The sequence below is a fragment of the Theropithecus gelada genome, chromosome 7a, assembly GCF_003255815.1.
Source record: "Theropithecus gelada isolate Dixy chromosome 7a, Tgel_1.0, whole genome shotgun sequence".
Classification (NCBI taxonomy): Eukaryota; Metazoa; Chordata; class Mammalia; order Primates; family Cercopithecidae; genus Theropithecus; species Theropithecus gelada.
The window spans coordinates 38,590,663-38,617,216 of record NC_037674.1 but is presented as its reverse complement, the minus strand read 5'-3'; the positions used below and the strand labels follow the sequence as shown (position 1 = coordinate 38,617,216).

Sequence of the window (26,554 nt, the reverse complement as noted above, 5' to 3'; positions counted from 1 at the left end):
AAAAAAAAAAAAAAAAAAAAGAAGAAAAAAAAAATAGGCCAGGTGCGGTGGCTCACGCCTGTAATCTCAGCACTTTGGGAGGCTGAGGCAGGAGGATCACCTGAGGTCAGGAGTTCAAGAACAGCCTGGCCAACATGGTGAAACCCCATCTCTACTAAAAATACAAAAAATTAGCCAGGTGTGGTGGCAGGCGCCTGTAATCCCAGCTACTGGGGAGGCTGGGGCATGAGAATCACTTGAACCTGGGTGACAGAGGTTGCAGTGAGCCGAGACCACACCACTGCACTCCAGCCTGGGTGACAGAGTGAGACTCGGTCTCAGTAAAAAAAAAAAAGTAAAATAAAACAAAATAAATAAATAAAAGTAAAGGCAGCAGTGGCTGATGAAAATAAGGGCCATTTTACCCATGAAGAAGAAACAAGGTCTACAGAGAATGGAGAAGGGCAAGTCATTCAACTGCACCAAAAGGGAGTCAGCAGAGCCTAGCCATTCATCCGTGGAAAGAGAGATCAGTGATTCCGGGTGGCCTGAAATATACCTAGGAGAGCCATCAAGTCTTACAGCCCCAGCCCATGTCATTCTTTCAGCCAGAGGCTGTGAAGCAATACACCGAGCTGCCTGCTTCCACACTGCCTGAAGACCGACGCCTGTGGTGTGCACATTTCATGATGTATCACAAGCTGCTAGAGTCTATGATAGGTCATATCTATTTAACGAAAGTGCATTCCAAAAAGTACAATTTTCTATTCTCAGTTATTTGAGCAGCTTGAAGGAAAGACTTACACTATTGATATAAAGCAAACAAGCCAGGCGTGGTGGCTCACACCCTATAATCCCAGCACTTTGGGAGGCTGAGGCAGGAGGACTGCTTGAGGCCAGGAGTTTGGGACTTGCCTGAGCAACATAAGGAGACCCTCATCTCCACAAAAAATACAAAAATTAGCTGGGCATAGCAGCACATGCCTGTGGTCCTAGCTACTTGGGAGGCTGAGTGGGAGGAACACTTGAGCCCAGGAGTTCAAGGCTATAGTGAGCCAAGGTCATTAACACTGCATTCCAGCCTGAGTGACAGAGCAAGACCTTGTCTCTTAGAAAAAAGAGAGAGAGAGAGAGAAGAGAAAGCAGATAATGAAAAATATATATTCGATGATATATACAGCATATCGAGTATCACTATATCATAAACAGTAGCAGTTAGCTGTGACAACTTATAAGACATTAAGATTCTAATGAAATCATAAAAGGGTAAGAATTGCAGGTTATAATCTACTGTTAATCATTTTTTCTGTATCATTAAGAGATGTTATACTTTCTCTACCACTTTGGAATTTGGAAATGTACGTATTGAGATAGCCTTGCTTACAAAGAGCTTTCAGTCAAGAGTCTAAACTTTAACAAACTGCCACCCTGTAGAGATTATTCTTAAAATATTACGAATAGAACAGTGAACAAAAAGTAAAAATTGTATTGGGTTACAATAACAAAAATTTATTCTCATGCTGCCAGGTTTAAAGGCTGACTGTGCATTGCTGATAAAGGCTGGGCTCAGCTGGAAAACTCCGCTGCAAGCTCCTGGGTTGGGCCCTGTGTGGCTCTGGGTGTGTTCATTCAAGGGTCCAGGCTAAGTGGGCATTAACTTTCCAAGGTATGTTCTTCTCATGGCACCAGAGTCCAAGAAGGAAGGTCCAATCATGCAAATACTTTTTAAGCCTCTAACTTACATCATACCCACTAATTGGCCAATTCCAGTCACATGATTGAGCTCAAAGTCAAAGGGTGGAAAAGAACACACTCCAGCCACCATAAGACCAGGCACGTGTGTGGATGTATCATTTCAGGAAACGACAAATAGGGACAAAAACAATCTCCCACGTTCCTCTTTTATTTTCTTCAAGCTCAGTATTTTTCTTTCTTCAATCATATCCCACAGGCTGTGGCTTCTAGATCTTCTACCACACTGACAACATTCTTTCTATATGAATTTTACTTCTTCAGTATTCCCGTTAAATCACAATGCGTGGAACAATACAACACTCCACACGTGGTCTGACCCGTATTGGTTTTCCCTAGTGAAAGGTTTAGTGGCTAAAAAGTTTAAAACCTTGCCTAGGTTTTAAGTGCACTATCTAGAAAATACAATAGAAATGAAATGGTCTGGGGAATTTTAAAAAATAAAATGGTCAGCTGTTCTTTTCTACTAGGTACTAGCTAAAGACATTTTTTCTTCTAAAGCATAAGGGAGGTAATTGAGAATGAAAAATCCAGGTTTTATATAATACTAGAAAAATTATCTTTTCTCTGAATTCTGTTTTCTCATCTCAAGTGCTAAATTCTCCACCTTAATAATATTCTTAGGTCACTTTAGAGTTTATAAAGCACTTAAATACATATTCTCTAAATTAATTTCATTTAATTCTCAACAACTCTGAGCTAGGCATTATTTCTGCCCTTCCTGAAAGATCAGGAAATTGAAGATTAGATGGCAGGACAAGACTTCCTTTGCCCTGTGAACAACACTGCTCTTACCTCCCAGCCTGCAGGAAAGAGGCCTCGTCCCTCTGCCTGGAACATCTTTTCCTGACAACCCCTTTCTTTGCCTGCCTAGCTATTATTCACCCTTTAAGTAAATCTCTACTCATTATGGCACTTCCTTCATAAGCTGTGCCAGGCCTTCATTTTTCTGTAAGTTATTTATTGAGTGCTATCTAGAAACAAAGATGCCGGGGACACAGCAGTAAACAATACAGATGTCGTCCTTGCACTTGCATGGCTTAGCACCTGACTGGAGAGAAAAGACATTCAACAAATAACTATACCAGTACTTAATCACGCCTGTGATAAATGCTGCAAAGGCAAGGTACTGTGGCTTAGGAGCATGGGTTAGAGCCTGTCCTTTGTGCCCCATGGCTCTTCCTCATTTCACTGTAGCATTGATCATGCTTTATTGTAATGAGCTGTTGGTCTTTATTCCCCATTATGAATGGACGTTATGCATGGTAACTGGGCTCTATTTTCATAGCTTGGTGTAACTCCTTTAGACTAAAAACACTTAATAATGATTTATGGAATGAGTGATTCAATAATCAAATGGGCTTGCCCAAAGTACTAAATTAATGAGCCAGGATAAGATTCAAACCTAGGATTCCAATTCCCATACTTTTGTCTCTATACAAAATTACCAAGAAATGGTAATGATTCTAGTAAAATGTAATGCTAGCCTACAACATAACCACAAATTAAAAAGAAGTAACCTATACATAAACATTATTTATAAACTATGCCTATTTGTAACATAAGAGCCTATGTACATACAGGTTTCATATAGTATGGATCTTATTAACACACACTAGTACAGACAGATATATACTACAGACTGAATATCCCTCATCTGAAATGTTTGGGACCAGAAGTGTTTCAAATTTTCAAATATTTGTGTGTATACAGATATATAACAAGATATTTGGGGGATAAGACTCAAGTTTAAAAATGAAATTCTTTTTTCTTTTTTCCTCTTGAAACAGGGTGTCCCTCTGTTACTCAGGCTGGATTGCAGTGGGACGATCACAGCTCACTGCAGTCTCAACCTCTCAGGCTCAAGTGATTCTCCCACCTCGGCCTCCTGAGTAGCCGGGACCACGGGTGTGCGCCACCACACCCAGCTAAGTTTTTAAATTTTTAGTAGAGACAAGGTCTGGCTATATTGCCCAGGCTGGTCTCAAACTCCTGAGCTCAATTGATTTTCCTGCCTTGGCTTCCCAAAGTGTTGGGATTACAGGCATGAGCCACCACACCTGGCCAAAACATGAAATTCATTTACATTTCATATATACCTGATATACATAGGCTGAAGATAATTTTACACAATATTTTTTTTTTTTTTTTTGAGATGGAGTCTCGCTCTGTTGCCCAGGCTGGACTGCAGTGGCCGGATCTCAGCTCACTGCAAGCTCCGCCTCCCGGGTTTACGCCATTCTCCTGCCGCAGCCTCCCGAGTAGCTGGGACTACAGGTGCTCGCCACCTCGCCTGGCTAGATTTTTGTATTTTTTAGTAGAGACGGGGTTTCACCGTGTTAGCCAGGATGGTCTCGATCTCCTGACCTCATGATCCGCCCGTCTCGGCTTCCCAAAGTGCTGGGATTACAGGCTTGAGCCACCGCGCCCGGCCCACAATATTTTAAATAATTTTCTGCATGGAACAGTTTTTTCTTGTTCTGACCGTGATCCAGCGCATAAGATCAAGTATGAAATTTCCTACTTGTGGCTTCGTGTCGGTGAAGGAAGTTTTGGACATTGGAGCATTTTTGGATTTTGGAGTTTGGGATTAAAAATGCTCAATCTGTAAATAGTGACCCTACATTCCTTATTTATTCTGAGTATCATTTAGGCATTTGTAATGGAGTATGCTAAACATATAAAGTTACAGATTTACCTGGCAAAAATGACTTGCATCTAAATAAATGGTAATTACAAGTAGTTACAAACAACATAAATACAATAAATATAAATCTGGGGATCTTATTTTTAAATGTAATACAAATTAATTTCTTAAATTTATAATTCAAAGTTTATGCTTCAAAGAATGATGTTGTAACAGTAAGAAACTCACACATGATAAAACACTGTTCTTTCATTCTATAGATACAAATTTATAACATAGCCAGTCTGCCATCCTTACTTGGCTAAAGACATTAAGATAGCTTATTGAATATTGAATTTTTCCTTTAATTCCTAGAAATTGCAAATACAATCCCCAAACTGGTACCAGATCTTTCTTTTACTACCAAAAGAATCATTTTAAATGTCTTACGAAAACAGCCTAGGTCACTAAAGGGAATTAGCACCATCTAGCGAACAAAGCTGGCAAAACTTGTATATCAAAAGAAAACTGTAGCAGGGAGAGCCGTGTGTTAACTGCATAAGAAAACAGAAAACAGCCGGGCACGGTGGCTCAAGCCTGTAATCCCAGCACTTTGGGAGGCCGAGACGGGCGGATCACGAGGTCAGGAGATCGAGACCATCCTGGCTAACACGGTGAAACCCCGTCTCTACTAAAAAAATACAAAAAAACAGCCGGGCGAGGTGGCGGGCGCCTGTAGTCCCACCTACTCGGGAGGCTGAGGCAAGAGAATGGCGTAAACCCGGGAGGCGGAGCTTGCAGTGAGCTGAGATCTGGCCACTGCACTCCAGCCTGGGCAAGAGAGTGAGACTCTGCCTCAAAAAAAAAAAAAAAAAGAAAAGAAAACAAAACAGTAGCACTAACACCCCTTACATATACGTTTTATTAATGTATATCTGGTTCTACCAGACTTTACTAATATTACATTTGTTTTAAAGACCTAACACTCAGTATAATCAATCCTTAACACATTTGCCAGAAGTATTCCAATGATGAAATGTTCAAAACAAAGATAATTTGCTATGTTGGAAGCATCATTAAATAAGTACGACCTATTAACACACTTTCTTGTCCTCTAACTTGCAGCCAGGTTTAAAGGGCCTTGACTTTATCCTGTAGGTCCTGAAAAGGCAAACCATTTTTGTAACAGGGAAGATTAGTTTGGTAGTTGCATACAGGATTCACATGGAAAGTGTGTCAAGGAAAGACTAACCAGTTGAGGGCAGATGGTGGTAAGCTAGAGAGGAGATGTCAAGGCCCGAACTGAAATGGAAACAAAGGGTCTACTGAGAACGGTGAATGAGTATCCACTGGGACATTCAGCAGGCCTCTAAACTATTGGAGAAATTTTAAAACAATCGGTCATACCTCTTTATATCTTTTCTATTATTACCTTAAACTGTTACTGGAATGCTTACTCACATTTTTTTTTTCTCTTATTCCCGTATTAGAGGGTAAACTCCCTGAGGAGTTTTAGCATAGATGCTATTAAAAGAATATACAAATCATGATGTGAACTCAGTTATTTCAATGGCGTAACTGTTGTGGAAATGACTAAAAATACAGTGGGTGTTTTCCCCCTATTTTTAAAAGAGTCTTCTTGTGGAACTTAGAAGAAATCTACATTAATTATGTACACTGCCAACTCTCAAATTTGTGATCACTGCATCATGATGACAATTTTTAGCTCGTGGATGAAAAAGCAATTTGAAATGAGTTGGTCCTTTTCGCTGCATCATTTGGATGAAATGATCATCTATTATCCCATTTTTCCTCTCAATTTCAAGATTACATTATACTGCCTATTCCCACAAAAGGCACCACAATGACAATTACAGATTAGGGCTTCTACTGAAGATAACATAAAATCATAAAAACCAAAAAGAGCACATGGCCTTTAAAAATCCACTTCTAACATTTCAACTATACAGCAACATTGTTAGTACAGCAAAATAAAAATAAATTTAACGCAAGCTAAATTCCACTCTAAAATTCTAAAACACTCTAACCAAAATTTTTATTTTCCAAATTAAGTCTTTTACTTCACAGTGCCTCAGGGTATTTCGCCTTTAAAAGACATAACATAAATTCCTATTCACTGGAATTCCTAAGCCAGTGAACTCCAGTAAGAATGATCATTTAGACTAGAAGCCTGAATGTTGACAGCTATGAGAGACATACCTGAATAAAGGAAGAACTGAGGAGAATCTCCATGAATGCCGACTGTGCCTGGCCCCAAGGAGTCAGATAGGGTATTCACAAAGGAAAATACTCCACTCATGATTCCAAAGCCCAAGCCAGAAACTAAACAGGAAGAAAAACACTGTTAACTCTTTTCCTGCCAAGATTTCAAGTCAAATTTCCAAGGACTAGTTAATATAAAGTGTGTTGGAGGGGAAAGGGTGCTTATGTTCTGTCTGAAGCAGCGGACAGCTGGCTCTGGAAAGGCATGTGCTTGGCTAAATGACAAATCGGAGAGGGAAGGGGGAAGAGGAAAGGAAATGAATGGCTGAATGCAGCAGAGTCATGAAAAAGGGGAGAAAAGGGTCTAGAAAGGCACAGAAGAAATAGTTGAGACAGAGGATACAACACCAAAACTCTGGCTTTACTTAATGATAACAGAGTCTTCAGAGTCAAGTTTGATGGCTTAGAACCGAAATTGAGTGTAAAGGGGAACGATGTATTCCTGAGCCCAACTGGGGAACCTGGATCCAATCTTAAACATAATTCTCCAAGTATAATATGCAGAGATATTAACTGCTTTAATATGAAGACTACTCCTAGAACAGCCAAAGTAAGATTCGGAGAAAGTAACAGTTTCATCACTTAGAAAATCTTAGTTAGGGTACATACACATTAAAAATCTAACTTTCAAACCTGGTTAATATATAATGGACATACAGGTAAGGGTCACTTGTAATCACTTTCATTTACAAAAGGAACCTGGAAGGCGGGGATAATAAGCAATTCTGTACACCAATAGGCCAAGGCAGTAATAACAAAACTACTTGAAATCTACAAAGATACAAAAGATACAAATGACTTTTATGCCAAGTCTGATTTGTTTTCCTTAATGAAACCATGTGTTTCTAACTTACCATAGGCCAGCAGTCGCATAGAGGGCGCTGTCTCACCTGGGTTTATACTCTTCAAACCCTCACTGGCTTTTCTAAAATAAAACCACATATGTAATTAAGAAGGAAAAAAAAGGGGGCAATATATCAGAAAAGTCCAATAAGATACGTCAAACCCAGATACTCACTGAGGCTTTGCATCAGGTTATACTCTAAATCTATAATTTATTTAAACAAAACCCAGCAAATTTTCAATGAACTAAAATCAACCAAAATAAAAAACTAATTTTTACCTTTTGACATTCGCATAAAAGAATAAGAAACTTTGGGAGGCCGAGACGGGTGGATCACGAGGTCAGGAGATCAAGACCATCCTGGCAAACACGGTGAAACCCCGTCTCTACTAAAAAAAATACAAAAAACTAGCCGGGCGAGATGGCGGGCGCCTGTAGTCCCAGCTACTCGGGAGGCTGAGGCAGGAGAATGGCGTGAACCCGGGAGGCGGAGCTTGCAGTGAGCTGAGATCTGGCCACTGCACTCCAGCCTGGGCGGCAGAGCGAGACTCCGTCTCAAAAAAAAAAAAGAATAAGAAAAATATAAGTAAACAAGCCATCAGGAATTGAATTTAAAAAGATAAAAACCACAACACTTTCAACTGCTTTCTGAACTCGGCAAATATTTAATTCAATATCCTGTGGGATCTACCACTCTGATTTTTTTTTCCCTTCCCAAAGTACTCTATCATTATTCCTGCTTTGTTGGCACTTTGTTCTATCTTCTACCAGGACTATACTTGCTCTGCCACCCTCCCTTGTACCTTCCACTCTGTAGAACCTAAACTACACTCATCCTTCAGAGTCCACTTCAGGCAGCAATTTGTTAAAGAAGCTGCCTCTACCAATGGTTGGTAATCACTAATCTCTCCTTATTCTTAAATCCTATAATACCGATGGTCTGAACTCTCACATGAGTATTTAATCATATGATCTTCTGATTCTAAAACATTTTACATATTTGTTTTATATCACAAATATGTAAATAAGGCTTCAGGGGAGAAAGTGATCTTATACTTTCTTTGTATCTTGCAGAATACAATGCTACCCTCAGAATAGGAGATAAATGAACCCTTGAATGAAAGAACAGAATACTGCTCAAGAGAAAATAATCTTCAGCCGAGCATGGTGGCTCAGCACTTTGGGAGGCCAAGGCAGGAGGATCACTTGCATCCAGGAGTTCGAGACCAGCCTGGGCTACACAGCGAGACCCTGTCTCTATAAAAAATAAAATAAAATAAAGAAATGATCTTCAGAGTGCTCTTATGCATGCTTCTGTTGTGGCCAATTTATAAACTTACCATGAGTGCCACGCAGATATGTTAGGCATGCTAGGTGTGGCTGGTCAATTCTACCAGCATCACTATTACCAATTCTTGTTGGTGAGAAAACTGCAATAATGTAAGATCCTGACTCAAAGAATATTTAAATTATATTTACTATAAAGTATATTTAAGGCAACAAAAGAACCAAAACATTTTGAAAATGACTTTTTAGCAAATGTTGAAACAAGACAGGTTAACTCTAAGAATAGACAATTAAATTAACCAGAACATACTTATTTTCTGGCCATTATGTTATTTTAAATTCAGGGTATGGATATTCATTATAGTCAGCTTATTCATTACAAAAATATAAATATCATTGATTACATTAAGGCAATGTAGAATTCAACCAAAATGGGAATAAGCCTAGGGAAGAGGGTGCTTTTCTAGACTCAAAAGAAACCATCTGCCATTTTGGTGCTCTCCATCCGGAAGTGTTTGGAAGTGAGGACATGAGCCAGATATTTAAGTGACCATTTTCTTTCTCTGAAGCAGTAACCAACTAAAACGTCCAATTTTCCTAAATAAAATAAACTTACCCCTCATAGTGATATTGCTAAAAGCGAATTAAAGATTATGGGACACATATATAGTAAAAAGCTCTGTCAACAAATATATCAATAGAGTAGAATCAAAAAATTTGGGAGAATTTCTGTTTTCTATAAATTCCTCAATAATAAATAAAAGACTTGTGTCCATGTGGACACAAAGAAGGGAACTACAGACACTGGGGCCTAGTTGAGACTAGAGTGGGAGGAGGGAGAGGATCACCATTTACCCAGGTAACAAACCTGCACGTGTACCCTTAAACCTAAAAGTTAATAAAATAAAATACAGTTATGTGTTGCATAGCAACATTTCAGTCAACAATGAACTCTGCACATACGATGGTAGTCGTCATTATAACGGAGCTAAACAATCCCTATTGCCTAGGGACGTCATAATGTCGTAGCATAACGCATCACCCCTGTGTTTGTGGTGATATTGGTGTAAACAAACCTACTGCACTGCCAGTCATAAAAAAGCATAGCACATACTGGCCAGGTACAGTGGTCCACGCCTATAATCTTAGCATTTCGGGAGATGAAAGCAAACAAGTCACTTGAGCCCAGGAGTTTGAGACCAGCCTGGGCAACATGGTGAATCCCCATCTCTACAAAAAATACAAAAATGAGCCGGGTGTGGTGGCGTGTGCCTATAGTCCTAGCTACCTGGGAGGCTGAGGTGGGAGGATGGCTTGAACCAAGGAGGTGGAGGCTGCAGTGAGCTGAGACTGCACCACTGCACTCTAGCCTGGGCAACAGAGAGAGAGGCCCTGTCTAAAAAAAAAAACAAACACATAGCATATACAATTATGTACAGTATATAATCCTTCATAATGATCACAAACAACTGCTAATGCTTTTTGTAAAAAAAAACAACAACAAAGTTAAAAGACTTACACTTCTCTATTTCAAAACTTACTACAAAAGTAAAGTATTCAAGACCATCTGATACTGGTGTAAGGGCAGACACACAGATTAACAGAATAAAATTGACAGTCCAGAAATAAACCTTTATATTTACAGTCAATTGATTTTCAACAAGAGTGCAAGATGATTCAACAAGGAAAGAAAGATGGTCTTTTTAATAAATGGTGATGGAACAACCAGATAATCACATACAAAAGAATGAGGGTGGACCCTTAACTTACACCATATATAAAAACTAAAATGAGTGAAAAGTCCAGCTGTAAGAGCTAAAACTATAAAACTGTTAGAAGAATACATAGGTGTTAAGTCTTCATGACCATGGGTTGAGTAATGATTTCTCAAATACAAACACCTAAACCACAAGCAACAAAAGGAAAAGTAAACAGATGAACCTCATCAAAATTAAAAACTTTGATGCTATAAAGGACACTATCAAGAAAGTGAAAAGACAACACAGATGGGAGAAAATACTTGCAAATCATATTTGAAAAAGGACTTATATCTACAGAACTCTTACAACTCAATAATAAAAAGACAAATAACCCGATTTAAGAGATAAATTGTCTGGGCATGGTGCCTCACACCTGCAATACCTGCATTTTGGGAGGCCGAGGTGGGCGGGTCGCTTGAGCTCAGGAGTTCGAGACCAGCCTGGGTGACAGAGGGAGACTATGTCTCTACCAAAAAAATACAATTAGCTGGGTGTGGTGGCATGCACTTATAGTCCTAGCTACTCAGGAGGCTGAGGGCGGGAGGACAGATTGAGCCACGGAAGCGGAAGTTGCAGTGAGCCATGATTGCGCCACTGTACTCTAGCCTGGGTGACAGAGTGAGACTGTGTCAATCAGTGAATCAATCAAAGATTTCAGCTATTTGATATAGCAAAGTACTACTATCACAAATATATTAAATAAATAAATTCAAAAGTTTAATAAACTTCCTAATTCTATATTGTGGAAGTACGTGGGAGGAAAAGTAACAGCACTAAGAGTTCTCAATGTCAACATCAGGAAGTGAGAAAGCACAAAACATCATCAGTTTCTGGGTTCACTTCCATTTTACTGAAGTGGAAAATTCTTCGTTTGCATTTATTATTGTGTTCCCAAGAACAAAAAAGAAACAATTCAAATTTCAAAAATATAAACTTTGAAAAACTATTGCTAAATCATACCATCTTTCTTTTCTATTCTATCCTTTTTTTGAATGTGTGTATGAGAGAAAGAAAGGAGTATGAATACAAGTTAAATACGCCATTTTTGGAAGTTTTGAAAATAGACATGCTGCTTAAAAGTTGTAGCAATGGTTATCCTAATGTTTTTTCTATACATGGAAGATTTTCTAAAATTACAAAATATTTATGGTATCAACATTTTAAGACAAAATTGAATTAAATTACAAAAGTTTCCATCCAAACAGAAAAAATCCTAATGTCTGTTTTAGACAACATACAGGAGCTTCAAGCAACATCGAGTTGCCTAAACTGTATGTTTTTGGCAAAATATGATTATGTTTTAAGCAACATAACTTGGATTTAAAAAGAAATTACTGTAGAAAGGGCTGCCACACACGCCAATTTCTCATTATGCAAGGCTTTTCCAGGCTGAAGGTTTCTATTCATTCATATAAGAATAAGATTAGTAAGATTAAGTGACTAAGGCCTAACTCATGAAATAAAATTATTATTAGATTGCAATGAATATTTTGATACAATTCCATATATTTCTAAAAACTGGTATAAACTCTCTGCATTTTAATCTTGGCACCAAATTCTGATAGCAAAAGTCTGAGGTAGCACTTTAAATTTAAAAGTTCAAGACCTACTTTGGCAATGGAGATAAAGTATTGATTAAACCAAAGTCCCTATATTTGAATGTAATATAGCATAAAAGAGCAATGTAAACGTATCCATATAAATGTCAGTCATAAATAAAGCATCATAATTCTTAAATTGTTTTAATACAACTACATAACATCCTACATTGCTCAAATTTGCTGGGAAAATTTTGAATATTCTAAAGGCTTGTAAAAGATGCATTTTGCAAATGCAAACAAACGTACCTGTCAGTACAAGTCTGTCCTACCATTTGCAAATTTCCAAAGGTCCTTTCAGAAAAGCAAACATGGTTTCCCTAGGAGGCTAAAGAGGCTTCTCTGAACTTCCTGGCATTCGAGCCTAAGGACTGACAGCTGTAATTTCTTCCTCATGTGGCCCTACTCCTTTCCTGCCCTCGTTAAAAAGTGGACCCTTGCTCCTCACTGTGAAAAGAAAATTTTAAAAATTAAAATTAAAAAAAAAGAGGAACAAAAATGTGGATCTATGTTCAGCTACAGTCCTTTGGAGCGCTAAGCTAGTGCCAGGAAAATGTTGCCATTTCAGGTGGAAACCATGAAGATGCAAGGGAGTGACGAACAGCCCATACTCATTTTGTCACTCTGGTAATTCAGGTTTTAGAACATACAAGTCCTAAACTTTAATTCTGTACTAGAAATTAAGGGGTTTTTTTTGTTTCTGTTTCCCCCCGCCAAAATTAGACCCATGGTATGAAAATGCATATGAGCCAGTGATGTTACTCACAGGAAAACCCGGTGCAATGTAAGGCTGAGCTGTGAAGACTGCAGCGCCCAGTCAGGGGCACTACTCAGACTGCACTGCAGAACACCGTGCTGGGTCCTGAGCACAGGCAGAAACCAGGCACTGACAAAAAGTGTCACGTTCACTGATCCAAAAGAACAAACAGCCTTTCTTTTGGAAAGGTTTGGAAGCCACAACCATGCCTGCTGAGGTCCAGGGGAAGAAATGAGGACTGTTCAACCCTGAAAAGGAGCTAATGATAACCATGCAGCAGAGGCTTCATTTACTTGGTACTCGAGTAGGGCAGAGGTCACAAGAGGGGAGGTTTTGGTTTTGTTCTTAGACAGGGTCTGGCTCTGTCGCCCAGGCTGGAGCACAGTGGTGCAATCACAGCTCACTGCAACCTCCGCCTCCTGGGTTCAAGTGATCCTCCCACCTCAACCTCCCAAGGAGCTGGGACCACTATGCCTAGTTAATCTTTGTATTTGTTGTAAACACAGGGTTTTGCCATGTTGCCCAGGCTGGTCTCGAAATCCTCAGCTCGAGCTATTGTCCCACCTTGCCTTCCCAAAGTGTTAGGGTTACAGGCATGAGCCACCAAGCCCAGCGGAAGTAGATTTGATTACCTTATTAATATTCTACGGTTAAGCTTAAAATCGTAGAATGGTAGTAACTGCCACATACCAGAAACATTCAAACACAGTTAGATGTCCATCTGTTAGGGATGTTGTATTACATGGAAATTTCGATGTTACCTTTGATATTTATTTGCTCCCGTGTAATATTTCCAGGTACTAATGGGAATTTCATTTTTGAAACTTTTCTATGATTTTTGCTTCTAAGCAATGGCTTCCTGGTTTTCAATTTCTAATTTAAATTCCTTCATTATGAAAAGGGAATTCAGTATCCGGTATTAAAAGCAAAGAGTAACAAATACAGAAAACCTAGCATATTGGCAAGAACAAGTTATCAGAAGCCTGTGAAAAAGAGTTGTTGTTGAGGTTCCTCTTGGTTATATCCATGAAATTCATGGACAGCCTTAATTACTTCATTTGTAGAAATGAAAAAAGACAGCACATTTATCACTCTACTAAGTCTTACTACATAATCAAAGCCAATCTCATGACTGCCTGAAAGGAAATATGGTTCCAAGTTCCAGCTGTGTTTCAAACCAGCAGTTTCATGTGAAGTCCTCATGAGTCCTAGAGAAGACCTACTTTCTGGGCCAACAAGGGAACCCAAGGCTTTTTTAAAAATGTAATTTTCTATTATAGATTTAAAACTACCGGAAATATCACAAAATGAACTCCGGTTTTCCCCTACTACAGTCAAAATAATGGAAGGCACGGTCTCCATAAGAATTATTTATCTTGGCCGGGCATGGTGGCTCACGCCTGTAATCCTAACACTTTGGGAGGCCAAGTTGGGCAGATCACTTGAGGTCAGGAGTTCAAAACTAGCCTGGCCAACATGGTGAAACCCCGTCTCTGCTAAAATTATAAAAATTCGCAGGGCGTGATGGCACACGCCTGTAACTCCAGCTACTCGGGAGGCTGAGGCAGGGGAATCCCTTGAACCCGGGAGGTAGAGGTTGCCAAGAGCCGAGATTGCGCCATTGCACTCCAGCCTGGGCAACAGGAGTGAAAACTCCGTCTTGGAAAAAAAAAAAAAAAAAGAATTATCTTAGGTGGTGGCAAAGAGGAGAACATAGAATATATACACTCTAAACTGGAATGATTTATGTAGTTGTTTTAATGCTTTCCTAGCTTGTTTGTCTCCATGACACTTATCTACCGTAACAGTCTATTTCTTGTTCATTCATTTATTGTCTGTCTCCTCCTACCATAATATAAGCTCCATGAAGCCAGAGACCCTGTCTTTTAATCACTGATGTATCCCCAGTACGTAGGATAGTGTCTGGGATTCATTCTCAAGGAATATTTTTTTGAATAAACAAAGAAAGGAAGGAAAGAAGAAATTTCCACAAGATAAAAGAACACTCAATATTTTCAGGCTGGAAATGTACCAATCTCTTGGCTTAGTACTATGTAGGAGGGCACAAATACAATACTTATATTCATGTTTCAAATGACCAAATCATAACTAAAATCTAAGTAGGGAAAAAAAAGGTAACGCAGGTATTTAACTTACTTTAAGAGTCTATAATATGCAAATCGGAACATTTCTTGGATATAGACGGAGACAAACGCTCCAAAGATGAGCAGATATTTCTGTGTGGGTCCATCTTTGTTGTCAGTAATGACTCTTGCCATGAACCAAACAAGGGACGAAATCAGTAGAGACACCAACCAGAAGAAAGCTCTGAAAAATAGGGGGAAAAAAAGTTACAAGTGAACATCAGTACAGGATTAATAATGTTTAAAAGCAGGAAAAAAAAAAAAAAAAAAAAAAAAAACGGGCTAGAAAAAGAAAACTTTTTTGATTTTTTAAAAAAAAAAAAAAAAAAAAAAAAAAGTCCTCATAGTGATGCTCTGATCAGTTGTTCTTAACGGTGCATTTTCCTTGGTGAGACAGACATGTCCAAGAGGAATGCTGAGGTTTCCCAACAATTACTCTTTTTTCAGTGACCCTGCTATTTGCAAGTACGTTTGCAGACTCTATCTGCCAAGGGCTGTCTAGCTAGAAACTTGGTTATTTGTTACTCTTTCTAATCAATGCTCTGCCCATTGAAGAGCCAAAACAAGAAAATATACAACTGATTACTGCAATTTCATATTCTAAAAACTTACAAGAAATTATGGATTTACTGGTCAGATATCTGCAAAGATGAGTATCTTTTCCAGAAAAATATCTACATCTCTATTAAAGTGATTGGTATAAAATTCAACTTGAAAACCTGTGTTCTGGTCTGGATCAGTATCCAAGCCCTCCAGGTCTTACAGCACCTCTGGGGATTCTAACGATTATAGCAAGCTTTACAGACCTTTCCCCAAGTCTCTATTGTTTTTAAAATGACATGCAACGAACCACTTTCGTTTGTGGGAGGTGAAGAAACGCAGAAAAGTGGGAATCACTGGCCTAGTGCGGTGCCAAGAGAGACTCATCAGGGGAGGGGGATGTGGTATGTGCAAGGAAGAGCCAGGTGATGACTGGGATGGGACACCACAGTCCGGTATTTATCAAGCTCCCACAAGGAGATGTACAGTCAGGTGCTTCGGTGTTTTTACAGGTTTCCAACCTTCGGCTGCACAATGAAACCATTCAAAAGGAGCTTTAAAAAAAATTTTTTTCTGAAGCCCGAATCCCACCCCCTAGACATTCTGATTCAACGGATCGCGGTGGGGGTGGGCATCGGCATGTTTTAAAGCACCTGGCCACAGGTGATTCTAATTGGCAGAGGTCGCGCACTACTATCCTAGACGCCAATGGTTCCTAACCCTTTGGGGATTACAGATGCCTTTGAGAATCTGAGGGAAATTAGGGACTCCCTCTCCAGAAAATGAAGGATGCTGACGATGCATATATGAACTTATCCATAATTTTTTTATACAACTTTAGTGGCTTCACGGATCACTAAACCCTAGCCATGAGCCCCAGGCAAAAGGCCCTGACCCCCAGTGTGCGCTTCTTCCTAAGAGCGCAAGGCGCCTTTGGGGAGCAGGATCTCCGCTCTCCCCCTCTCAACCCTTCTCCCGTCCGAAACGCAACAAGGTCGAGCCGCGCGGTGGGGGCGCCGAGGGTCGCGGGTAACCCCGGCGGGGGAGGGGAGCCCCGGCGTCCGGGTTTCCCGACGCGACCGCCTCACCCGGCGATGAGGAAGATGACACGCAATGGATCGGTGGCGATGGTGAAGACATAGAGGGCGAGCGCAGGCCCGAAGGCAATGAAGGCGCAGCCGAAGAACACGGCCGCCGTCATGGCCACCGCGGAAACCGACCCGGGGGCCCGCTGGGTACGCAAGATGCTCCCGGCGCGGGCGGGGTTCGGTGGGTGGGGCTCGGGGTGGGGGGCTGAGCCGGACGCGGGGGGCGGGGCGGGGCTCGGGGGCGGACAGGGGACGGGGGCGGGGCTGAGCGGGGCTCGGGGCGGACAGGGGACGGGGGTGGGGCTGAGCGGGGCTCGGGGGCGGGGCACGTGGGGGCGGGGGCGGGGCACGTGGGTCGCGAGGCGAGGCGGGGCGTGGGGTTAAACGCTAGCGCCGTGGGGACAGGGCGGAGCGTGGGCTGAGGGTGCCGGGCGCAGGGGCGGGCTCAAGGCGGTGAGTGCGGACCCCACCGTTGGGCCCTCCGTCCTACCGGGTGTTCAGTAGCGCCAGGGCACGCCGCAGCTCCTGCTGCCGAAGCGGGCGTCCTTGGCGACGTTAGGGCCCGAACCATCGCCGCACCCCCGCAGATACACCCGGATCGGGTTCCAGTGCCGGCCGCGAGGTGGCTAAGAGAAAGGGAGCTCCCCAGCCCACCTTCGAGCCGCATGCACCGAGAACAGGCAGAGATTCCAAGTCAACTAAACAGACTAAAGAAAAACGTAGTGCAGGCACAAGCAGGATTCCTTTTTAAATAGTGTTTGTTTGTTTGTTTAGCACGTTTGGATAGTTGCGGGAACTTCGTACTCCATCCTGTATAAAACCTAGGCTGGGATGGCAGTGACCCCGGCGATAACCCACAGATGGTAAAATGATGAAAGAGTGGTGGAAGAAGGTGCCCTTCTCAGGGCTGTTTTGGCCAAATGGTTTTTATTTTTTTCTCAAATCTTCAAAAAAGTTGTTTTTTTCAGGCATTCTGTGACCACCCTACAAGCAATAGTAACATCTCCCTGCTCCGTCTTCTCACTGTCGTTCATTTCACTTGCTTATTTTTCTTCCCCGTTAAAATGCGAACTCCTGGGGGACAGGGAGTTTGCTTTGCTCTTTGTTGCTTCCTCAGCACCTAGAAGTTCACTAATATCTGTTCAGTAAGTGAAACAATTTAAAAAGTGGAAGTTATAAACACCTGTATTAATTTCTGAAAGGTTTAAAAATTAAAACGTAAGTTCTCTGATCATTCACATCCAAGTTAGATTTTTCTTTTATGTTGGATAAGAATAATGCTTCATCGGTTGTTTTGATCAATGTGCCTGACACAGGTAAGTGCTGTGTAAGTGTTAACCACTCCTACGTAATGCCCATCATGAATAAAGATTTTGGCAATCCACATTTTAAAAAACACCAGCAGACAGATGTTGGGACCTGACCGGTGTTTTGCAGCTCACCTCTCAAAATGGACCTTAAAATAATACAACTGCAGGTATTTAATTCTTACAGAAAAACATTACCTTTGCCCGTTTAAAAGTCATATATATTTCCATTCACTCCCACAGAATACTTCTTCAGATTCCAGTGACTGTATTTTGAATGGTCGGATCCCAGCACACCTATCAAAACTCAGGCTGAGGCAACAGTTCAGAGTGATAGATCTGCTTTGTAAAGATACGGAAAATGAGATTCCAGACGGGAGGTCCTCACCATAACGCAGGCATGAAATGGTAATGGCCTGAATCAGGGAATTAGCAGGACTCTGGAGGGAAGCAGACAAATTTAATAGAAGTTTAGGAATTGTACAAACAGAATTTAGTGACTAATGAGCTACACAGAGTGAGATGGGGGAAGAGTCAAGGATGAGGGCTTCTAGAGATTTCAGGCTTAAGTGGATGCTGTGGAGATAGGAGGAGGAGAGAATATGGCAAAGTAGACACGATAATGGGTACCATTTTGTTATTTTGTTGTTGTTGTTTTGGAGACGGAGTCTAACTCTGTCGCCGTCGCCCAAGCTAGAGTGCAGTGGCGTGATCTCAGCTCACTGCAACCTCTGCCCCCCAGGTTCAAGCAGTTCTCCTGCCTCAGCCTCCCGAGTAGCTGGGACTATAGGCACATGCCACCATGCCTGGGTTATTTTTATATTTTAGTAGAGACAGGGTTTCACAATGTTGGCCAGGCCAGTCTCAAACTCCTGACCTCAAGTGATCTGCCCACCTCAGCCTCCCAAAGTGCTGGGATTACAGGTGTAAGCCATCGTGCTCGGCCTTCATTTTGGATGCCTTAAGATTGAGATACTTGTAGCACTCCAAATGGAGGTGTTCAGTAGGCAACTACATATACAGAATCAGGAGAGAAATGGACTGAACATCAGAGCTGAGACCAGAATACCTGAAGCCGTGAGAGTACATAGAATCACCTAGATAGCTAGTAAAGCCAGAACAAGGCCTATGCCAGAACACCAACATTAAAGGTATGAGGAGAAGAGGAGCTTCATAAGAAACTGAAAAGGAGTGGCCAAGAGGGTAGCAAGAAAACTGGGGGAATGTGGTGCTGTGGAAGCCAAGGGTAAAACATTTCAGAAAGAAGGGCAGTCAAATGGTTAATCAAGTGACCAGGCACAGTGGCTTATGCATGTAATCCCAGCACTTTGGGAGGCCGAGGCAGGCGGATCACTTGAGGTCAGGAGTTTGAGATCAGCCTGGCCAACGTGGTGAAACCCTGTCTCTACTAAAAATACAAAAATTAGCCGGGCGTGGTGGCAGGCACCTGTAATCCTAGCTACTCAGGAGGCTGAGACAGAAGAATCACTTGAACCTGGGAGGCAGAGGTTGCAGTGAGCCAAGATTGCACCACTGCACTCCAGCCTGGGCCACAGAGTGAGACTTCTCTGTCTCAAAACAAACAAACAAACAAAAAACAAACCCAAGCTACCAGTGAATTATGTCCACTGGATTTAGCTATACAGAGGTCATCAGTGACCCTCCCAGACATAGGGGTAAAAGGCAGTCTGTAAAATATTCTTACATGAATCTATGGTAAGAAAAAAAGGAAAGAGGAGAAAATGGAGAAATTTAGCTTTGGAAGAGAGGAGACAGGACACCAGCTGAAGACAGGAAATGGAGGGATCTTCAGAGCATTTCACCCAGTTTCCTTGGTAACAAGTGATGCAATTTTGATCCTGCTGTGATCCTGAAGGTCAGAATGAAGTTACCAGCCCTATAGGAGTCAACCCTATGACCCAGATTTCATGCAGCACTGGTTTTGTTGATGGTACAGGATGAGAGTCTTAACTACATTCTCTTAGAGTTTTTTTCAACTTCAGCTTGCAAACAATATTCACAAGTAAATTTTTTTTAAGGCAATGCAAAAGGAAGTGGCTGGGCACAGTGGCTCACACCTGTAATCCCAGCACTTTGGGAGGCTGAGGCGGGTGGATCACTTGAGATCAGGAGTTCGAGACCGGTCTAGCCAATACGGTGAAACCCCATCTCTACTAAAAATACAAAAATTAACTGGGCGTGGTGGCACACACCTGTAGTCTCAGCTACTCAGGAGGCTGAGGCACGAGAATTGCTTGAACCCAGGAGGCAGAGGTTGCAGTGAGCCAAGATCATGCCACTGCATTCCAGCCTGGGTGATAGAGTGAGACTCCAACTCAAAAGTAAATAAGTAAATAAATAAATAAAGGCAATGCAAGAGGAAGAAACCTTAAGAAACAAAAACGAGGAGGGCAAATATTGTTCATAAGAAATCAGATAAATTATTACTACCTAGTTTATACTAAGTATCCATGTTTATAATGCCAAGTTGATTTAATTTATATTATATTTAATTTATATTCCAAATTTAGAAACCATAAAACGAAATACCTTCCTTGAGACATCAGAGAGAAAATTGCAATGATGGTAGAGTATCACATGATCTGTATTAGAGAAGTTACCAGTGTTTCTTAGAATTTTAGAGCTGGGAAAGGACATAGAGATTATCCAATAAATTTTTTTTTTAAAAAGCAAACAGAGGATACAACAAGCCTAGCAAATGCTCCATTAATGAGCAGCAGAACCCGCTTGGAACCTGGAAGTCTTGATTTCTAGTTCAGGCCTCTTTTTGCTAGATCCAGCTGCCTCAACTGAAGTCTGACACACTTTTGATAATTTATTGACTAATGTGACTACCTATATGAAATATTTCCCTAAAATTTCATTGCAATATTTACTCATAAGGAATAAAAACTCATTTCATGTATTTAACAGTTGCTTTTTTTTTTTTTTTTTTTTGAAATGGAGTCTTGCTCTGTCGCCAGGCTGGAGTGCAGTGGTATGATCTCGGCTCACTGCAACCTCTGCCTCCTGGGTTCAAGTAATTCTCCTGCCTCAGCTTCCCAAGTAGCTGGGACTACAGGCGCATGCCACCACTCCTGGCTAATTTTTGTAGTTTTAGTAGAGACAGGGTTTCACCACGTTGGCTAGGATGGTCTCGATCTCTTGACCTCGTGATCTGCCCGCCTCGGCCTCCCAAAGTGCTGGGATTACACGCGTGAGCCACTGTGCTCGGCCAGCAGTCGCTATTCTTAACCACAGCAATTTCCATTTTTCTTTCATCACCCAACTACTTTTGCCTTAGGCAAATGTATATTTATTTATTTTAATTTATTATTTATTTTGTTTTCTATGGTGCATTCTCATATATCCCTGGAACTAATATTGGAACACCAATCTTGAGGGCTGGAATCATGAAGTGGGAGAGAGGGTTTCCTCAATTTATCAATACCTAAACAACATTCTGGGTGATCTCTTTAAAAGCAAATCCATCTATACTTAATAAAGATTAATATAGTGTAAGATATTTGACACAGATTAAGACAGTATAAGGCAGTGGTCCCCAACCTTTTTGGTATCAGGAACTAGCTTCCTGGAAGACAGTTTTTCCATGGACTGTGGGTTGGGGTGAGGGGGATGGTTTCAGGATGAAACTGTTCCACCTCAGATCATCAGGCATTAGATTCTCATAAGGAGCACAAAACCTAGATCCCTCACATGCACAGTTCACCACAAGGTTCACACTCCTATGAGAATCTAATGCTGCCGTTGATGTGGCAGGAGGCAGAGTTCAGGCAGTAATGCTCCCTGGCCTGCCGCTCACCTGCTGTGTGGCCCAGTTCCTAACAAGCCACAGACTAGTACCTATCCATGTTCCCAGAACTGGGGACCCCGTAAGGTATTTAACAAAGATTAAAAGATAAGAACCAGAATAAAGATCATATAAGGCCAAGGTCGGATTGCTTGAGCCCAGGACTTTAAGACAAGCCTAGGCAACATGGTGAAACCCTGTTTCTACCAAAAAAAAAAACAACCCAAAAATTAGGCTGGGTGCAGTGACTCACACATGTAATCCCAACACTTTGGGAGGCCAAGGCGGACAGATCACCTGAGGTCAGGAGTTTGAGACCAGCCTGGCCAACATGGGGAAAACGCATCTCTACTAAAAATACAAACTGACTGGACACAGTGGTTCACACCTGTAATCCCAGCACTTGGGGAGGCTGAGGTGAGCGGACTGCCTGAGCTCAGGAGTTCGCAACCAGCCTGCACAACATGGTGAAGCCACGTCTCTACTAAAATAAAAAAATTAGCTGGGCATGGTGAAAGGCACCTGTAGTCCCAGCTACTGGGGAGGCTGAGGAGGAGAATCGCTTGAACCCGGGAGGTGGCGCTTACAGTGAGCCGAGATCATGCCACTGCACTCCAGCCTGGGCAACAGAGTGAGACTCCATCTCAAAAACAAAATCAAAAAGCAAAACAAAGAAACAAAAAATTAGCTGGGCATGGTGGCGCATGCTTGTAATCCCAGCTACTCAGGAGGCTGAGGCAGGAGAATCCCTTGAACCTGGGAGGCGGAGGTTGCAATGAACCGAGATTGCGCCACTGCACTCCAGCCTGGATGATAGAGCAAAACTCTGTCTCAAAAAAAAAAAAAAAAAAAAAAAGCCAGGCATGATGGTCCATGCCTATAGTCCTAAATGCTCAGGATGCTGCGGTGGGAGGATTGCTTGAGCCCAGGAGGTCGAGGCTGCAGTGAGTTAAGATTGCATCACTGCGCTTCAGCCTGGATGACAGTAAAACTGTCTCAAAGAAAAGTAAATGGAGAACAAAACTTCTAAATTACACTTAGCTCCCAAATTACACTTCACTTACTTCATGGGCATGTGAATTTTGATGATGACTGAAGTACTGATTCTTTCATTTATGTATGATTATTTTGACACAGGATCTCACTTCTGTCACCCAGGCTGGAGTGTGGTGGCACTATCACAGCTCATTGCAGCCTAACCTCCTGGGCACAAGCGATCCTCCCTCTTCAGCCTCCAGAGTAGCTGGGACTACAGACGCGTGCCACCATGCCTGGATAATTTTTCTATTTTTTTTTTGTAGAGACAGGGTTTCCCCACATTGCCTAGGCTGGTCTCCAACTCCTGAGCTCAAGTGATCCACCTGCCTCAGCCTCCCAGAGTGTTGGGATTACAGGCGTGAGCCACTGCGCCAGGCGATTCTTTCATTTATTAGACATCTACCATGTGCCAGACCCCTTACTGGGTATGGTAGATACAAAAACTAAAGACACAACTCTCACCCTTCAGGAGCTTAGAGTCTATCTAGTAGAGAAGGAAAGTAAATAGACAACTCAGATCCATGTGGTGAGTGACACTTTGGGCATACACAGGAGGCTTCTAAGCAGGGGTGGGTTGTAGCTAAAATCTTGCCAGAGAAACCGTCAGTGAGTCTTTTTTTCCCCCCGCCGAGACAAGAGTGTCGCTCTGTTGCCCAGGCTGGAGTGCAGTGGCATGATCTTGGCTCACTGGAAACTCCATCTCCCGAGTTCAAGTGATTCTCCTGCCTCAGCCTCCCGAGTAACTAGGACTACAGGTGCCCACCACCACGCCCGGCTATTTTTGTATTTTTAGTAGAGACGGGGTTTCACCATGTTGGCCAGGCTGGTCTTGAACTCCTGACCTCAAGTGATCTGCCTGCCTCGGCCTCCCAAAGTGCTGGGATTACAGATGTGAGCCACTGCGCCCGGCCCCTCAATGAGTCTTGAAAGTAAGTGGAGGCCAACCAGGTAAAGGAGGAGGAAGTCGGCAGAAGGAGCAATGTAAGCCAAGGAATAAAATGATATGATGTGTGGGGGAACTGCATTTACTCTTGAGGTTCAAAGGAAGAGTATGAGTTAAGGCGTGACGAGATTTAAGGCTGGGGAGAAAGAGGTGGGGATGGCAAAGGACTTTGTTTGCCATGCAAAGGAGTTTTTATTCCCAAGGTTAGGCAGTAGCACTAAAGCATTATATGTGGCAGGGACAGGATAAGATGCCACCTGTAAAACTCAGCACTGTGAAAACCGGATTGGAGGAAAATAAAATTAGAGGTGGGGAGACTGATTTGGAGAGATTACAGTGATCTAGGCAGAAGCTAAGGGGGCCTCAACAAAGACAGTGGCAGTAATAATGGACAAGTAGATAGGGGTAGGACCCACAAAATCTGGAGGTTGACTAAGGATCTACACAGATGATGGTGCTACGTATTATGATGGAAAAAGGACAGGCTGCCCCTGCCCCCAGAAGTGCGGTTTGCTTGGGGAAGGGGAAAAGACAGAGTTGAGTCTGAGTTTTAGACATGTTGTGTGTGATGTACCTGTAGTAGATCCAAGGGTGGATGTCCGGTAGGCAGGTAACTTTGAGGTCTGGCCCTCTGGAAAGTGGCTGGGGCTAGAGATACACGTTTGAAAAATGTTTTAGCTTTCTATTGCTGCTGTACTAAATTACCACAAACTCAGTGACATAAAGCAGCACAAATTTAGACTTACAGTTCTGGAGGTCGTAAGTACAAAATGGGTCTGACCTGGGCTAAAATCAAGGTGTTGGAGCAGGCTGGCTTCTTCTGGAGGCTGTAGGGGAGAATCCTTTTCCAGATCCTGCAGGCTGCTCACATTCCTTGGCTCACGACTCTGCACAGCACCGCAGCACCTTTTCTCCCTCTGCATCCATCATCACGTGGCTTTCTTCTAATTCTGACTCTTCCTCTCCTCTCATGAGAAGGACCCCTAGGATTACATTGGGTCCACTTGGATCAAGATAATCTCCCATTTCATGATCCTTAACTCAATCCCCTCTGCAAACTCCTTTTTGCCATACAAAGTAACATTTGGAGGTTCCAGGGATTAAGACATGACCATCCTTGAGGGGGTAGGGGAAGGGGGGTAGGGGCATTATTCAGCCTTACCACAGAAGTTATGAGCATTTAAAGAGCCACGAAAAAGGGTGAAATTATTGTGCACAAGTGGGAATCATGGGAATACTGTCAGAGAAGCCAAGGAAAGAACATTTCTCGGGTGGGGGAGAAATACACAGTGAAATGCTGCCAAGAAGTTAGCTAGGAACAGAACTGAAAACTGTCTACTACTTTAGCAGCTAGGCTGTCGTAAGCACAATGTCAGCGAAGTGCTGGGCGGGGGGGGGTAGAAGACATACCGGAGTAGGTTAAGGAATAAATGGAAAAAGAAAAAGTGAGGATAGTAACTATAGGCACCTCTTTGAAAACAGATGCCTTTAAGCATAACAGAAAGAAGAGGAAAAAGAACAGTAGGTGAGAAAGGGCCACAAGCCACAGGGTAGGAGGGTTGAGGATGCTCAGAGGCTGAAGGAAAGGGCTAAGAAAGGATAAGGGTTTGAAGGTACAAGAGAAAGAGCTGTGAGTTCCCCGAAAAGCAGGACAGTAGTGGGAGGATGAATTCAGAGAAGGGGCAGAGAGAAGAGCCTGGGGTAAGAATGCCTCTGAGACCAAGAGAGGAGGTGAGGATGAAGGTGGCCTGTAGGTTAGGGAGGGAGAGGAGGCTAACGTGTTTCATGACTGATGCTTTCCTCTGGAAGGAGGGAGGTGAAAGATCAGTCCGTGAAGAGGGACAGGGAAGAGGTAGGAAGCTTGAGAAGAACAGTGAAGGTCTGAAATGGCTGTGGGATGAATGGGAAAGGCTGAGACTGGGAACATGTGCAAACAAAGTAGGAGAGTATCGACAATGCTGGTGCCATCAAATTGGTTCTTTCCGTCTGGGCGTGGTGGCTCATGCCTGTAATCCCAGTACTTTGGGAGGCCGAGGTGAGAGCATCACTTGAGCCCAGGAGTTGGAGATCAGGCTGGGCAACATAGTGAAACCCTGTCTCTACCAAAAAAAAAAAAAAAAAAAAAAAACAATTAGCTGAGTTAGGTAGTGCCTGTAGTCCCAGCTACTCAGGAGGCTGAGGTGGGAGGATCACTTGAACCTGGGAAGTAGAGGCCACAGTGAGCCATGATCACACCACTGCACTCCAGCCTGGGTAACAGAGTAGACCTTGTCTCAAAAACACCACAAGGCTGGGCATGGTGGCTCACGCCTGTAATCCCAGCACTTTGGGAGACCAAGGCGGGCCGATCACCTGAGGTCAGGAGTTCAAGACCAGCCTAGCCAACATGGCAAAACCCCATCTCTACTAAAAATACAAAATTAGCTGGGCATGGTGGTGTGTGCCTATAATCCCAGCTACTTGGGAGGCTGAGGCAAGAGAATTGCTTGAACCTGGGAGGCAGAGGTTGCAGTGAGTCGGGATTGTGCCACTACACTCCAGCCTGGGCAACAGAGTGGGGCTCCATCTAATTAAAAAAAAAAAAAAAAAAAAAAGGCACCACAAAAGAAATTATTTTCAAGTGAAAACACAACAAAGGAAGGGTGATCAATTTAAAGCTACAGGTTCTACAACAGAATAACCTCAGTGTATGCTGAGCTAAGTATGATGAACAGGAATAGGGGAGCTGGCTATTTTTCTAGATCTTTAAACAATTCTGGGTCAGATATAAAGTTTGCTAAAATATCTTAAGTCTGCC

The 26,554-nt window shown here is 42.4% G+C and overlaps 1 protein-coding gene across 2 annotated transcripts in view; it reads right to left on the bottom strand.

Moving 5' to 3' along the window:
• Positions 1-16,870, bottom strand: part of APH1B (aph-1 homolog B, gamma-secretase subunit) — a 32,016-nt gene extending 15,146 nt beyond the window's left edge. The window contains exons 1-4 of one of the 2 annotated variants that reach the window (XM_025390449.1): positions 16,659-16,870; positions 15,044-15,214; positions 7,495-7,565; positions 6,578-6,700 (exon numbers count right to left, since the gene is read on the bottom strand). In XM_025390449.1, the coding sequence (XP_025246234.1) occupies positions 6,578-6,700; positions 7,495-7,565; positions 15,044-15,214; positions 16,659-16,771 (478 nt within the window). In that variant the 5' untranslated portion in view covers positions 16,772-16,870. The remainder of the gene's footprint in view (positions 1-6,577; positions 6,701-7,494; positions 7,566-15,043; positions 15,215-16,658) is intronic. The other variant, XM_025390450.1, reaches the window with a different exon arrangement.
• Positions 16,871-26,554: the final 9,684 nt, after the last annotated feature.